Source organism: Bos mutus, chromosome 16 (assembly GCF_027580195.1).
Source record: "Bos mutus isolate GX-2022 chromosome 16, NWIPB_WYAK_1.1, whole genome shotgun sequence".
NCBI classification, from domain to species: Eukaryota; Metazoa; Chordata; class Mammalia; order Artiodactyla; family Bovidae; genus Bos; species Bos mutus.
Window position 1 is genome coordinate 4,836,131 of NC_091632.1, and position 14,588 is coordinate 4,850,718.

Here is a 14,588-nt window from a genome sequence, read left to right on the forward strand (position 1 = left end):
TGGGACCAAATTAAAGTAAAAAAAAACTTCAACAGTAAAAGAAACCGTCAACAAAATGAGAGGACAGTCAAATAAATGGAATAAAATATTTGCAATTGATATGACCAGTAAGAGTTTAATATCCAAAATATATAAACAGCTTATACAACACAATATCAAAAAGAAGAAATCAAAAAATGGGCAGATAACTCCAAAAAACATTTTTTCCGAAGAAGATACACAAATGGCCAATAAGCCCATGGTAAGAGGCTCACCACAGGTAATCATCGGAGAAATGCACATCAAAACCTCAGTGAGAAATCACTTCATACTCGTGGCTATCATCAAAAAGTCTACAAATAACAAAAGTTGACAATGATGTGGACAAAATGGAACCACAGTACATAGTTGAGATAAATTACTGTATCCACTGTGGAAAATAATATATAGATACCTCAAAACAGTAAAAATAGAATTATCATATGATCCAGCAATTTCACTGTTGAATACATATCTGAAGTAAACAAAAAGACACATGCACTCCAATGTTAATAGCAGCATTATTTACAATAGTTATGATATGAAAGTATCCATCAACAGATTCAGTTCAGTTCAGTTCAGTCACTCAGTCGTGTCTGACGCTCTGCGACCCCATGAACTGCAGCACACCAGGCCTCCCTGTCCATCATCAACTTCCAGAGTTCACCCAAACTCTAATCTATTGGGTTGGTGATGCCATCCAACCATCTCATTCTCTGTCATCCCCCTCCCCTTCTGCTCTCAATCTTTCCCAGAATCAGAGTCTTTTCAAATGTCAGCTGTTTGCATCAGGTGGCCAAAGCATTGGAGTTTCAGCTTCAATATCAGTTCTGGATGTAATTTCAAACTTGTAATGCCATACATTTCTATATATATGTTGTTCTAGTTCCATCCCAGCATTTTTTGTGTACTCTGTCTTTATTATCATTCAGTTTCAAAAATTTTTAATCCCTCAGGATTTTTTTCTTAAGGAGATGGGTTATTTAGAAGTATCATTTATAAGCATTTAAACATTTTGGGATTTTCTAAGTATCTAATGTTTATTGATTTCCAATTTAATTTCACTATGACCAGAGAATATATTTCATAAGGTACCAAATATTTGACTTTTTTGAGACCTACTTTGTGGATCACTATGTGGTTTACCTTGGCAAGTGATACATGTGTGCTGAAAAAAATAAAATAGATTCATTGTAGTTGGGTATTTTAGCAGTTGTTTGGTGTTGTGTTCTTTGTTTTTGCCTCTTTAATTTTTGTGATTTTTCATTAAATGTATGTACATTTAGGATTTTTTTTTCCTGGTGATTGTTTCTTTTAATATTATATATTGTCCCTCTTATGCTTTTGTAAAATTCTTTGCCTTCAAATCTTTGTCTGATACTAGCTTAGGCGTGCCAGTTTTCTTGTGGTTACTCTTTGCATGTTATAACTTTTCAGTCATTTACTTTTAACCTATCTTTGTCTTTATGATACATTTTTTTGTAGAAAGCATATGGATTGCCAATAAACTGATTTTCTAAGAATAAACAGATGAGTGGATAAAGAAGATATGGCATACACACACGCATGTATACATGAAATATTATTCAATCATAAAAAGAATGAAATTCTGCCATTAGCAGCAATTTGGATAAACCTAGAGGGTGAAGAAAGTCAGACAGAGAAACACAATTGTTCAATGGTATCACTTATATGTGGGATCTAAAAAATGAAACAAAAGTATGCAACAAAAATAGAAACAGACTCATACAGAAAAAACCAATGGTTACCAATGGGAAGAGAGTAATGGTCACAATAGGGGTATAGAATTAAGAGACACAAACTATCACATACAAAAATAAATAACCTACAAGGATATGTTATGTAGCACAGGAAAATGTAGCCATTATTTTGTAATAAGCTTAAATGGAATATAATCTATAAAAATATTTAATCTGTATGCCATATATCTGAAACTAATATAATATTGTAAATCAACTATACGTCAATAAAGTAAAATAGAAAAAATAATATGAAAAATGCCTACAAAAGACAAGTACAGTTTAGTCAGTCATGTCCGACTCTTTGCGACTGCATGGACTGCAGCATGCCAGGCTTCCCTGACCATCACCGACTCCCAGAGTTTGCTCAAACTCATGTCCATCCAGTCAGTGATGCCATCCAACCATCTCATCCTCTGTCGTTCCCTTCTCCTCCTGCCTTCAATCTTTCCCAGAATCAGGGTCTTTTCCAGAGTCAGTTCTTTGCATCACGTGGGCAAAGTATTGGAGGTTCAGCCTCAGCATCAGTCCTTCTGATGAATATTCAGGACTGATTTCCTTCAGGATTGACTGGTTTGATGCCCTTGCAGTCCAAGGGACTCTCAAGAGTCTTCTCCAACACCATAGTTCAAAAGCATCAGTTCTTCAGCGCTCAGCTTTCTTTATAGCTCAACTTTCATATCCATACATGACTACTGGAAAAAACCCTAATCTGACCCCACAAAAGACTGACCAAGACTTGCCTGTGAGTGTCCCAGGAGTCTCTGGCAGAGGTGTGGGTTGGTGGTGGCCTGCTATGGGGTCCAGGACACTGAGTGCAGCAGTGGATGCACGGGACCTTTTGAAGGAGGTTGCCATTATCTTCTTTACCTCCACCACTGTTTAATCTCAGGTCAAACAACAAGGAGGGAACACAGCCCCACCCATCAACAGAAAATTGGATTAAAGATTTATTGAGCATGGCCCCACCCACAGAACAAGACCCAGTTTCCCCCACAGTCAGTCTCCCCCATCAGGAAGCTTCCCTAAGCCTCTTATCCTTACCCCTCAGAGGGCAGACAGAATGAAAACCACAATCACAGAAAGCTAATCAAACTGATCACATGGACCACAGCCTTGTCTAACTCAATGAAACTATGAGCCATGCCATGTAGGGCCACCCAAGACAGCCAGGTCATGGTGGAGAGTTCTGACACAACATAGTCCACTGGAGAAGGCAATGACAAAAGGCATACATAAATGGAAAAATATTCTATGCTTATGAATTGAAAGAGTTCATATTGTTACAATACCCATATTACCCAAAATGATTCACAGATTCAATGCAATCCCAATTAAAATTTCAATGGTAGTTTCAACATAAACAGAAAAAAAAAATCCTAAAATTTGTGTGAAGCCACAAGATACCCCTAATAGCCAAAGCAATCTTGGGAAAGAAACAAAACTGGACCTAATTTAAAACTATAAAGAAAAAAACTCAGCTTTTTTTTTTTTTTTTCCCCTATGTAGGGAAAAACCCAATTGTTCCCCACTGTGTGTTTCTTTCTTGTGTGTCTCCTTTACCATTAGTAGAACACTCCTTTTTACACTTCTGGTGACCAAATGCCTGGAGGAATTTACCCACCTCAAGCAATTCTCTGCAACATCACCTGAGTGTCCTGGACTACAATTATGACACTTTATACCCAGAGATTGCATCACATCCCACATGTTAAGGGCTCAGCCCTACAAGACTACTCTCATCCCAACTCAGTTGCCGTTCAGAAACCCAGTTTATCTCCTGTGGCCATGACCAACTGGCTATAGATTGGAGGTTAAAAAAACCTCCTTCTTGAGTCTGATCAATTTGCTAGAGAAGCTCATCAAACTCAGGGCCACACTGCCTCACATTTATCAGTTTATTAAAGGATATAATAAAGGATGAACTTCCCTGGTGGCTCAGTGGTAAAGAATCTGCCTGCCATTGAAGGAGATGCTAAGAAAAGCATGCTCAATCCCTGGGTTGGGAAGATCCCCTAGAGAAGGGAATGGCAACCCACTCCACTAGTTCTAGCCTGGAAAATTCCATGGACAGAGGAGCCTCGTGGGCTACAACCCATGGGATCACAAAGAGTCAGACATGACTGAGCACACTTTCACCTCACCACCATAATAAAGGTTACAGATGGACAACCAGATGAAGAGATACTTAGGGCAAGCTCTAGGAGGGACCCAAATGTAGGAACTTCTGTACACGTGGACTGGGAGTATGTCACCCTCCTGGTGCGAATGTCTTCACCAGCCAGGAAGCTCTCTATGGCTGCACTATTGGGATTTTATGGAGGTTTCTTCATGTAGGGGTGGTCAATTATTAACTCCATGTCTAGCCTCTCCCCTCTCTGGAGGATGGGAAAGGGAGGGGGCAAAACTTGCAAGCTTCTAATGATGACTTTGTCTTTCTAGTGACAAGCCTCCATCCAGAAGTCCTGCAAGAGTCACCTCAACAGAACAAAAGATGTTCCTAGTGCTCATATCATGAAAATTTACTAGGGTTTTATGAGCTGTGTTAGGGTAGAATCAAAGACATATGTTAGAACAAGATATTCTCCTGGTAAACACCTAGAAAATATCAAGGATTTTAGGAGCTCTGTGCCAGGAACAAGGAGCAGAGATCAACACATATATTTTATATTATCTCATGTAAACTATATTACAAAGCTATAAAAATCAAAAGAGTATGGTATTTGTATAAAAACAGACACACAGATCAATGGAAAACAATAGAGCACTCAAAAATTAACCCATATATATAAGATTAATTATTTTACAACAAAGGAGCCAAGAATAAACAATGAATAGAGGATGCTCTCTTCTGTAAATGGTGTTAGTAAAACTCTACAACCATAAGCAAAAGAAAGAAACTGAACCATCTCACACCATACACAAAAATCAACTCAAAATGCATTGAAGACTTGAATGTAAGGCCTGAAACATTAAATACCTGGAAGAACACATGGGGGTAAGCTCTTTGACATTGGTCTTGACAATTTTTTCTTTGATTTGACACCCAAAGACAACATATGCAAAAAACAAACAACTATTACTACATCAAACTAAAAAGCTTCTACATATCACACATAAAAAGATGCTCAACATGATCAATCATCAAAGAAATGCAAACCAAAACCAAAATGGGGTATCACTTCACACATGTTAGAATGGCTACCATGATAAGGGATAACAAGTGTTGAATAGGATGTGTATAAAAGGATTCATATGAATTGATGGAGCTACTATGGAAAAAGAGTAGTTCCTCAAAAAAATAAAATACAGAACTGCTATATTATCCAGCAGTTCCACTTCTGTGTATACATCAGGAGAGGAAAATAAAAAAAATGTATATATATATATATATATCATTCAACCATAAAAAGAATGAATCTTGCCATTTTTTATAACATGGATGAACTTCGGAAGCATTATACTAAGTGAAACAAGTTGAACAGGGGAAGACAAATACTGTATGATCTTATTTACATGTGAAATCTAAAAAGAATGAACTTATAATTACAGAACAGATTGATGGCTGCCAGAGATAGGGGCAGGTGGGAAGTGGGGAAAATGAGTGAAGGTGGTCAGAAGACACAACCTTCCAGTTATAAGATAAATAAGTTCTGGGTATATAATGCATAGCAGGATGACTATAGTCAACAATACTGTACTGCATATTTGAAAGTTGCTGAGAGAGTAGATCTTAAAAATTATTATAAGAAAACTGTAACTATGTGAGGCGATGGATGTTAACTAAACTTACCATTCTAATCATTTTTCAATATGTACATATATCAAATCATTATGATGTACACCTTAAACTAATACAATATTATATATCAACAAAACTGGAAATAGTTAAAATAAATATATATTACCAAAAAAGTTAATATCATCTGAGAACACCCATACAGAAACTCTCAGAATAATTTTTGACCATATATCTGGGCATCTCATAGACCAGTCAAGCTGACCCATAAAATTAACCATCACAAGTATCCAACAGGATACTATGGAAGTAATATAGTATGAGTTCTGAGAATAAATTTCAAATGACATTGTGACTTCTGCTTTTTTCTCTTGTTCTCTAAGAAGCCAGCTGGCATATCACAAGGACACTCAAATAGTCCTAGGGCATGGTCCTCCTCGTGAGGATTTCTGACCTCCAACCTACAGCCATGTGGTTGAGTCATCTTAGACTTAGATCCTCCAGTCTCAGTCCAACTTTCAGATGATTGCAGTTCTGGCCAATGTCTGGACTGCAACCTCATGAAAGTGCTCGAGCCAGAACCACCTTGCTTATACGCTCTCAAATTCCTGACACACAGCAATTGTGTGAGATAATGTGTGTTTATTCTTGCTTTAAATTAATAAGGGTAATTTACTACTAGAAATAGGTAACTAATTTAAAAGTCATTAAACAAAAATAATTGCTGTGTGCTTTCAAAAATTTCAAGGTCAGGAAAACAGAAAAACAAAAAGACTTTATCGGAATAAATGAGAAAAAAATAACAACAACAACAATCTAATGCAATGAATGATCCTAGAATGACTCAGCACCAGAAAAGAGTGGGTGTGTGTTCCTTTGTGCATGAATTGGCACTGGCCTTCCCCCACATTTTTTGCCATAATAACGACTATTAGATGATTGGAGAAATCTGTATGGTCTGTCCCTTAGGTAATACGTTAATTTCCTGTTTTTGCTCATTGTACTGAAATTATGTAAGACTATATTCTCGTTTTTAGGAAATACATATTGAAGTATTTAGAAGAGGGGCATCATGCCTGTAACTTATCTCAAAGAGTTCTAAAGTAAAAATTTATATAATTGTAATCATATACACTTATAAACCTATATGTGTATATATCTAAATCTCTATATATCATAGTTATTTATCTAGAAAGAGGGAGAGCTGGAGAATGAAAAAGAAAATATAGTGAAATGTTAACATTTGGGTAATCTGAGTGATGAATGTGTGGGGATCCTTTGTATTATTTTTGCAACTTTTCTGCCTTAGTTATTGCAAAATGAAAAGGACATCAGAGGTGGTTGCTATTCCTTAGTTTCCTTTGTAAGTAAACGGTTTTCAAACGGAAGGTTGGAAACATGAATAACTTTTGAAATGAATTTAGCGGATCCAAACCAGAATTTTCAAGAGAGAGAAAGTGAGGGAAGCGGAAAGGGAAAGGGGAGAGGGGGGCAAGGGAGGGTGAGCAGAGGGAGGAAGGGTTGGACGGGGGAGGAGAGGAGATGATAGAATAGGACAGGACAGGAGAGCCTCATAGATCGGTCAGGGTAGTGCTATTTTGCTTCAGAGCCCCAGCGGCAAAAGTAGATGCCCTGGGCTGCGCGGTCCAAAAAGTTGGAAAGCGAGTGCACTAAAGATTGGCGTCTGGGCCAAACAGTGAATCAGAGTTTCTCCGCCCGCCGGCCCCGGGCCAACCCGCAGCTCCTTCTGCCACCCTCACGGTGCGGTCCCGCCCCCAGCAGCCTGCAGGTGTGCACTCAGGCTAGCACGTGGTGCCAGATACTACTTAAGGGCCCACCTTCCCCTGCTTGCAGCTGCCAGCTTCTCTAGCCCTGTCTTCTCGGAGCTGCTGGAGGCTCGCGGGTCTCAGAACGCATCCCGCCGCTGGGGCTGCAGCCGTGGCATGGGCGCCGCGGGCCCGATCTGGGTTTTCCTGACTCTTCTCGCGCCGGGGGTCCTCGGTGAGCTGGGAATGGGATCATGGAGGTAGGGAAGCGTCTGGGACCGGGATGGCCTCTGTGCCACGATGCAAAGGAAGCAGTCAAAAGTGAGAAGGTGGGACAACCTTGCCTGCTTCTCGCTCGTTTGGGGCACCTCTCTTGGTCCTGAAGGTCTTCGCTCGCTGCTCCCGTGCTGGGGCCACCAGTATCGCTGGATGCATGACGGAATGGCACTATGTGATCTGTCCAGTGTATCCTGTGGCGTGACGTGCCCGCCCCGTGCTCGCCGGGCTCCGAGCGGCCGGGACTCAGCATGTGCTCAGCGCTCTGGGTCCCTCAGGTCTGCGAGCGCTAATGCCGAGACCCTTATCCGAAACCTAGTTGTGCTGAGTGCAGTTGCATGCTCCGCTAGGCGCGGGAGTTTCTGCACACACTGAACGCCCCCCTGCCAATAAAAACAGCACAGCCTCCAGCTAGCTTCCCCAAAAGAAACAATGTCTGATTCCCAGGCGTGATTCTCATATATATATATATATATTTTAAATTTTGATGTGATATTGGTAGAGAGATCCTAAATGCTAAACATCTGGAGCTACTTAGAAAAGCTGATATATGAATAAAATACTGCAGTTCTTTGTGTTATTTATTGTCAAGGGCACCAGAAAGTGTCATTCAACGTTTATGATAATTTTCTTCCTCCAGATTGGTTTAATTTTAAATTGTAATTTAAATTATAAATTAAGATTGGAGTCTGTTGGTAATAGGCTAGGTATAACTGTCTAATAATTTTCAGAGGACAGTGGATAAGAAATTTACTGTATACAGACCTCAATACCTACGTGACTTTTAGCAAGTCATTTAGTTCCCAAGCCTCAGTTTCTTCACCTTTAAAAGGAAGCTATTGATAAGCAGCCCTACCCTTACTGGACTGCCCTGAATAGCAGATGAAATTAAGCAAATGAAAGCTGGATGTTTGGTGTTATTACTAAATGCCAGTAATAAGATGACTATCTGGATCTGTTCTGATGGAGTCAGCATTTAAGCTTGACCACTGCCAGCTTGCTAGGGGATATTGCATACTTTGGTTCTACTACAGTTTACTTTGTCAACTTCCTAACATTCAACTTTTTCCTGACCCTTAATTGAACATTTCCCCAAACCACTATCTCTCTCTCCTACCTATTAACTCTCTTTGAACAAATGTACTTTCACAACTTTCTCTAACACATCTTTGTGGCATTGTTCCTGACCAGACTTCTTGCCAGCGTTCCATTCGTTTTTCTAAATTTCAGAGAGGATGTTATCAATTGAAAATCAACTTCTTTAGCAACCCTGCCAATTCATTGTTCCCCCAAGGATGCCAGAGCATCCCCTTCCAGTACCAGAGCAGAACTATCCTCTCAGTCACTTAACTCCAGACACATGAAAGAGCAGGTTTACTGAACTGCCAGCTGTCATAACTAGTGTGCTTCTGTTGTTTGTCTTATCATTCTCACACCAGTATTCTGATCATTCTCATTATGATTACCTTTGTAACAACCTCCTCTCTTACAGGTTATTCTGATACTTGTCCAACCTTTCCAATCATGAAAACTAAAAATATCTTTTTCATTATTTCACTCCCTTGCTCAAAAATCTAAAAGGGCTTCCTACTGACTGTGGAATTAAGACTTTGGATCTCACTTAAGCATACCCCTCCTGATTCCCTACCACTTCCTGCTCGTCTTGACTGACTGTCACCCTATGATCTCTTGCTCATGCTCTGCTCATACCCTCCTCCTACTTTGTACCCTCCCCTGTCCATCCCTTGGCTCTTGGCCAGTTCCTGCCTCTGAGGATGCTTAAGAAACTCTTGACATTCCTTTTACAAAAAGTATGCATACATATATTTTTCCAGTTTTATTGAAAAATAACTGATATACATCACTAAGTTTAAGGTGTACAGCATGATGGTTTGATTTGCACATAATGTAGAATGATTACCACAGTAAGTTTAGTTAACATCCATTTAGTTAACACAAGATAAAAAGAAAAGAAAAAAAATTTCTCCTTGTGATGAGAACTTAGTGAAGTGAAGTAGCTCAGTCGTGTCCAACTCTTTGCAACCCTGTGGACTGTAGCCCACGAGGCTCCTCTGTCCATGGGATTCTCCAGGCAAGAATACTGGAGTGGGTTTCCATTTCCTTCTCCAGGGGATCTTCCCAACCCAGGGTTCGAAACCAGGTCTCCCGCATTGCAGGCATATGCTTTAACCTCTGAGCCATGAGTGAAGCCCAATGAGAACTTAGGACATACTCTATTAACAATTTTCCCACACATCATAAAACCATGTTAATTATAGTTATCATGTTGTACATTACATTGCTATACTTATTTTTCATATAACTGGAAATTTAAAACTTTTGATCATCTTCCTCCAATTCTCCTCCCATGCTCTGTCTTCAGTAATGGTAAATCAGATCTCTTTTTTTCTTGGAGTTTGGTATTTTTGTTTTTAGATTCCACATATAAGTGAAATGATACATTATTTGTATGTCTCTGACTTATTCACTCAGTATGCCTTCAAATATCCACGTTGTTGTGAATGGTAGGATTTCCTTGCTTTTTAATGGCTGAATAATATTTCATTGTATATATTCATCCACAACTTGTTCGTTCATTCATCTGTTGATGGACAACTAGGTTATTTCCATGTGTTGGCTATGTTTACGTGTATAAATAATGCTGCTATGAACATGGGGGTACAGATATCTTTTCAAGTTAATGTTTTCATTTTCTTTGTATATATCCCTAGAAATGTAATTGTTGAATCATATGATAGTTCTATTGTTAATTTTTTGAGGAATTATGGTGACTTTTGGTTTCTAGGTTCCATCTTACCTTCCAGAGATATGTCTGGGAGTTGGCTTAGAAATCCAAGATTTAACAAGCATTCTGAAAAATTCTGAAGCAATTTTTAAAGTTTTAAAGACCAAATTTCCTTCTCAGAGTGGTTTTGTTTTTCCCCTTTTGCCTATTTGCATAAACCAATTCAAATTTCTTATACTCTTAAATTTCACTCTTACCTTGACTGACAGCCTCACCTCACTCAACACTAAGGAAACAAAATCATTAAAAGAAATTCCCCTATTTTCCAATCATTTACCTCTGTCTGAAATCAGATCCTTTTCTCTCCTTTGCTTAAAACCTGCCAAGGGTTTCCCATCACACTGAGACAAAATCCATGCTCCTTAAACTCAATGCCAAGCCTCTGCCTTTCTCTGAAATTCTCTATATTCCTCACTCACCACCTCTGTTCCAGCCATGCTGACCTTCTTTCTGTTCCTTAATTGGAGTCACACTTGTTTAGCTATTGCACTAGTTTTCCTCTGATAAATACTTGTCTACAGGTCACCCCTTACCTGTCTCCTCAACATTCAGGTCTCAGACCCACTGTTATTCTTCTCTGACTCTTTGACTCTTACCTGAAGTAGCTCCTGCCCCAGGTCACTCTATCACATAACCATGTTCTTTTTTCCACAGAGCACCTATCATCATATAAAACCTTTTAATTTATTTACTTGTTTGTTCCCTTACCAGGCCATGAGAACAAGGCCTTTATCTGTCTTATTGCCTGATGAATCCCCAGCATTTGCATATATCTAGGAGTTCAGTAAGAAGAAGTATCCTTCCTCCTGACAAAAGTCAGCTCCTCTTTCTGTGTTCATGATCACAATCCATCCTCTGTTTCCTGTGCAAAGACTTTACCTCTGCAGATATCCCCTGTCTCATATCATCCATTTGTATCTCTCCCTTGGATGATCCCCACCAGCAGTTAAATATGCCCCAGGGCATACTTTCTTTGGTTGCAGGAAGAAGCTTTTCATGATCCAGTGGCATTCCATTTTTTTGTCCTTTTTCTCATCTTTCTCAGCAAAAATTCTCATTGACTACTTTCTCACACTTATTTTTCTCATTAGTCCTTCCCAGACAGGCTTCTTTCCACACTGTTGTCTTGAAGCTATTCTCATCAAGGTCAGTACTGACCTTCTGCTAACAAATCCAATGGTCATTTTTCTATCTTTATCTTTCTCAGTCTTTCAGCAAAAGCTGACTGACTTCTGCCTCTTGAAACAGTTTTCATTATCATCTTCCAAAACAAGACACTCTTATCTATTTTTTCCTATTTTTACCTATTTTCTCTGGTTACCTTTAGTCTCTTTTGCCCTATCTCTAATATTTTTAGAGGGTCTTAGGGTTCAGTCCTGGGCCTCTTCTGTTTTCCTCCATACTTTATTCCTAAGAGAGCTATCCAGTCTCATGACTTTAAATACTATTTATATGTTGATGACTCATACGTATTATCTGTAGCCCTGAGCTCTCTCCTGAGACGCAAATTTGTGCATGCAATTGCATTTGCATCTTAATGTCCACTGAGTATGTTAAATATACCAAGTCTAAAGTGGAACCAATTCTGTACATTCCCCACAACACACACATGTGCACACGTGCACACACACACGTGCACGTGTGCACACACACACACACAGACACAGGTCCATTCCAATCTCAATACATTGTATTACCATCAACCAAGTAGCTCAAATCAAAAGCTTAAAAGCCATTTATTAGGTTTTTCCTGGTGGTCCAGTGGTTAAAACCCTGTGTTCCCAATGCAGGGGGCTTTGGTTTGATCCTTGGTCAGGGACCTAGATCCCACATGCATCAAATAAGTCCCAGTGCAGTCAAATAAATGAATAAATAAAATAAATTTTGTTTAAAAAAGCCTGAAGCCATTACTGAATACTCCCATTCCCTTAGCCCCACATCTAGTACAATGGAGTCCTACCAATTTTATTTCTATAGTATATTCCTAGTTTATCTGTTTCTGTCTCCTTGTATCCAAGCTTTATTTTATTTGGGCTAATCTACTTTAATAGCCCCCAGATTGTACTTCCTACTTCTGAAAGTAAAAGTCCAGTCCATTCTCCATCCAATTACCAGATTATTCTTTTTAAAAGTTAAACTAGATCACATGATTCTCTTGCTTGAACTCTCCAATGACATCCACCCAAAAGAACATGGTGACATCCTACTGTAGACTAAGAAGCCCTGTGCAATTCTTTCTGCTGGGCTGTCTAGCTTCATCCCATTTCACTCTGATCACCAAATTCCAGCCACACTTGCCTTTTGTCTTTGTGACCCCATGGACTATAGCCCACCAGTCTCCGCTGTCCATTGGAATTCTCCAGGCAAGAATACTGGAATGGGTAGCCATGCCCTGGGATCTTATCAACCCTAGGATTGAACCCAGGTCTCCCACATTGCAGGCAGATTCTTTACCATCTGAGCCACCAGGGAAGCCCTAGTCTATTCCTAAGGCATAGCAAATCCATTGCTTTTACCCAGCACCTTACCTTGCTGACACCTTCTTATCCTTCAGTCATAACTCAAATGTCTATTCTTCATAGGTTTTCCTTAATCATCATAACTGAAGTTGTATGCCATCCTGTCTCCTCTTTTCCTAGTCCATTACATTTTGATACATAATTCTGTTTATTTCCTTTATATATCATCTATTTATTTATAGTCTACCTCCCTCTATTTTAATATAAATTCCATGAAGGTGAGAACCTTGTGTCTAATGTTCACTGATGCATATTCTGTATTTAAGACAGTATCTTGGTTAATACCTGCACTGGTCATTCAAAAATTATCAAATAGTAAGGAAACCAGTGTTTTGATATTTGATCATAATAATTCTCATTATCTATAATATTTTCTCCTTCTATCTGCTATCTGTCTTAAATTTCAGGTTTATTTTTATTATCCTATATATTTGTTCTTTATTCATTTCAAATGGACTTCTAAGCCAGTTCAGGTAAATCTCCTTAAACACAAATAAAGAATTAAATATATTTTTGTTCTCTAGAAACTCCTTTGCATACTTAGTTTTAACATGGTTTATGTGATGTGTACGTCAATATTTTGTCACTATCTTCTATTTTAGATCCTATCATTATTTATACTGATGTTTAGTCCTGATTTTATTTTATTTTATTTTTTTTTAATGAGAAAACAGATGAGTTTATTTTTAATTCCATATAGTCACACATGGGCTTCCTAGGTGGCTTAGTGGTAAAGAATCCACTTGCCAAGCAGGAGATGTGGGTCCCATCCCTGGGTCAGGAATACCCTCTGGAGAAGGACATGGCAACCCAACTTCAGCGTTCTGTCCTGGGAAATCCCATGGACAGAAGAGCCAGGTGTGCTCCAGCCCACAGTGTCACAAAGAGTCGGATACCACTTAGCGACTAAACAGCAGCAGCAACACAGTCACGTATATCTTTGTGAAAAGCTGTTTCAATATTGGACTCAGCACTGCTTTTGGAGTCCTTGAATTTGGTCCCTTATAGAGTGGAAGGATCAGTCTTTTTTTTTTTTTTTTCCCTCTCCCACAGAGTCCATAAGCCTGTTCTATACATCAGTGTCTCTTTTGCTGTCTCATATACAGGGTTATCGTTACCATCTTTCTAAATTCCATATATATGCGTTAGTATACTGTATTGGTGTTTGTCCTTCTGGCTTACTTCACTCTGTATAATAGGCTCCAGTTTCATCCACCTCATCAGAACTGATTCAAATGTATTCTTTTTAATGGCTGAGTAATACTCCATTGTGTATATGTACCACAGCTTTCTTATCCATTCATCTGCTGATGGACATCTAGGTTGTTTCCATGTCCTGGCTACTATAAACAGTGCTGTGATGAACATTGGGGTACACGTGTCTCTTTCCCTTCTGGTTTCCTCAGTGTGTATGCCCAGCAATGGGATTGCTGGATCATAAGGCAGTTCTATTTCCAGTTTTTTAAGGAATCTCCACACTGTTCTCCATAGTGGTTGTACTAGTTTGCATTCCCACCAACAGTGTAAGAGGGTTCCCTTTTCTCCACACCCTCTCCAGCATTTATTATTTGTAGACTTTTGGATCGCAGCTATTCTGACTGGTGTGAAATGGTATCTCATAGTGGTTTTGATTTGCATTTCTCTGATAATGAGTGATGTTGAGCATCTTTTCATGTGTTTGTTAGCCATCTGTATGTCTTCTTT

At 39.1% G+C, this 14,588-nt stretch overlaps 1 protein-coding gene across 3 annotated transcripts in view; it reads left to right on the forward strand.

The window, feature by feature from the left end:
- Positions 1-7,294: 7,294 nt before the first annotated feature.
- Positions 7,295-14,588, forward strand: part of CR2 (complement C3d receptor 2) — a 49,341-nt gene continuing 42,047 nt past the window's right edge. The window contains exon 1 of one of the 3 annotated variants that reach the window (XM_070384610.1): positions 7,295-7,518. In XM_070384610.1, coding sequence (XP_070240711.1) covers positions 7,461-7,518 — 58 coding nt within the window. In that variant the 5' untranslated portion in view covers positions 7,295-7,460. The remainder of the gene's footprint in view (positions 7,519-14,588) is intronic. The other 2 variants (XM_070384612.1, XM_070384611.1) reach the window with 2 other exon arrangements.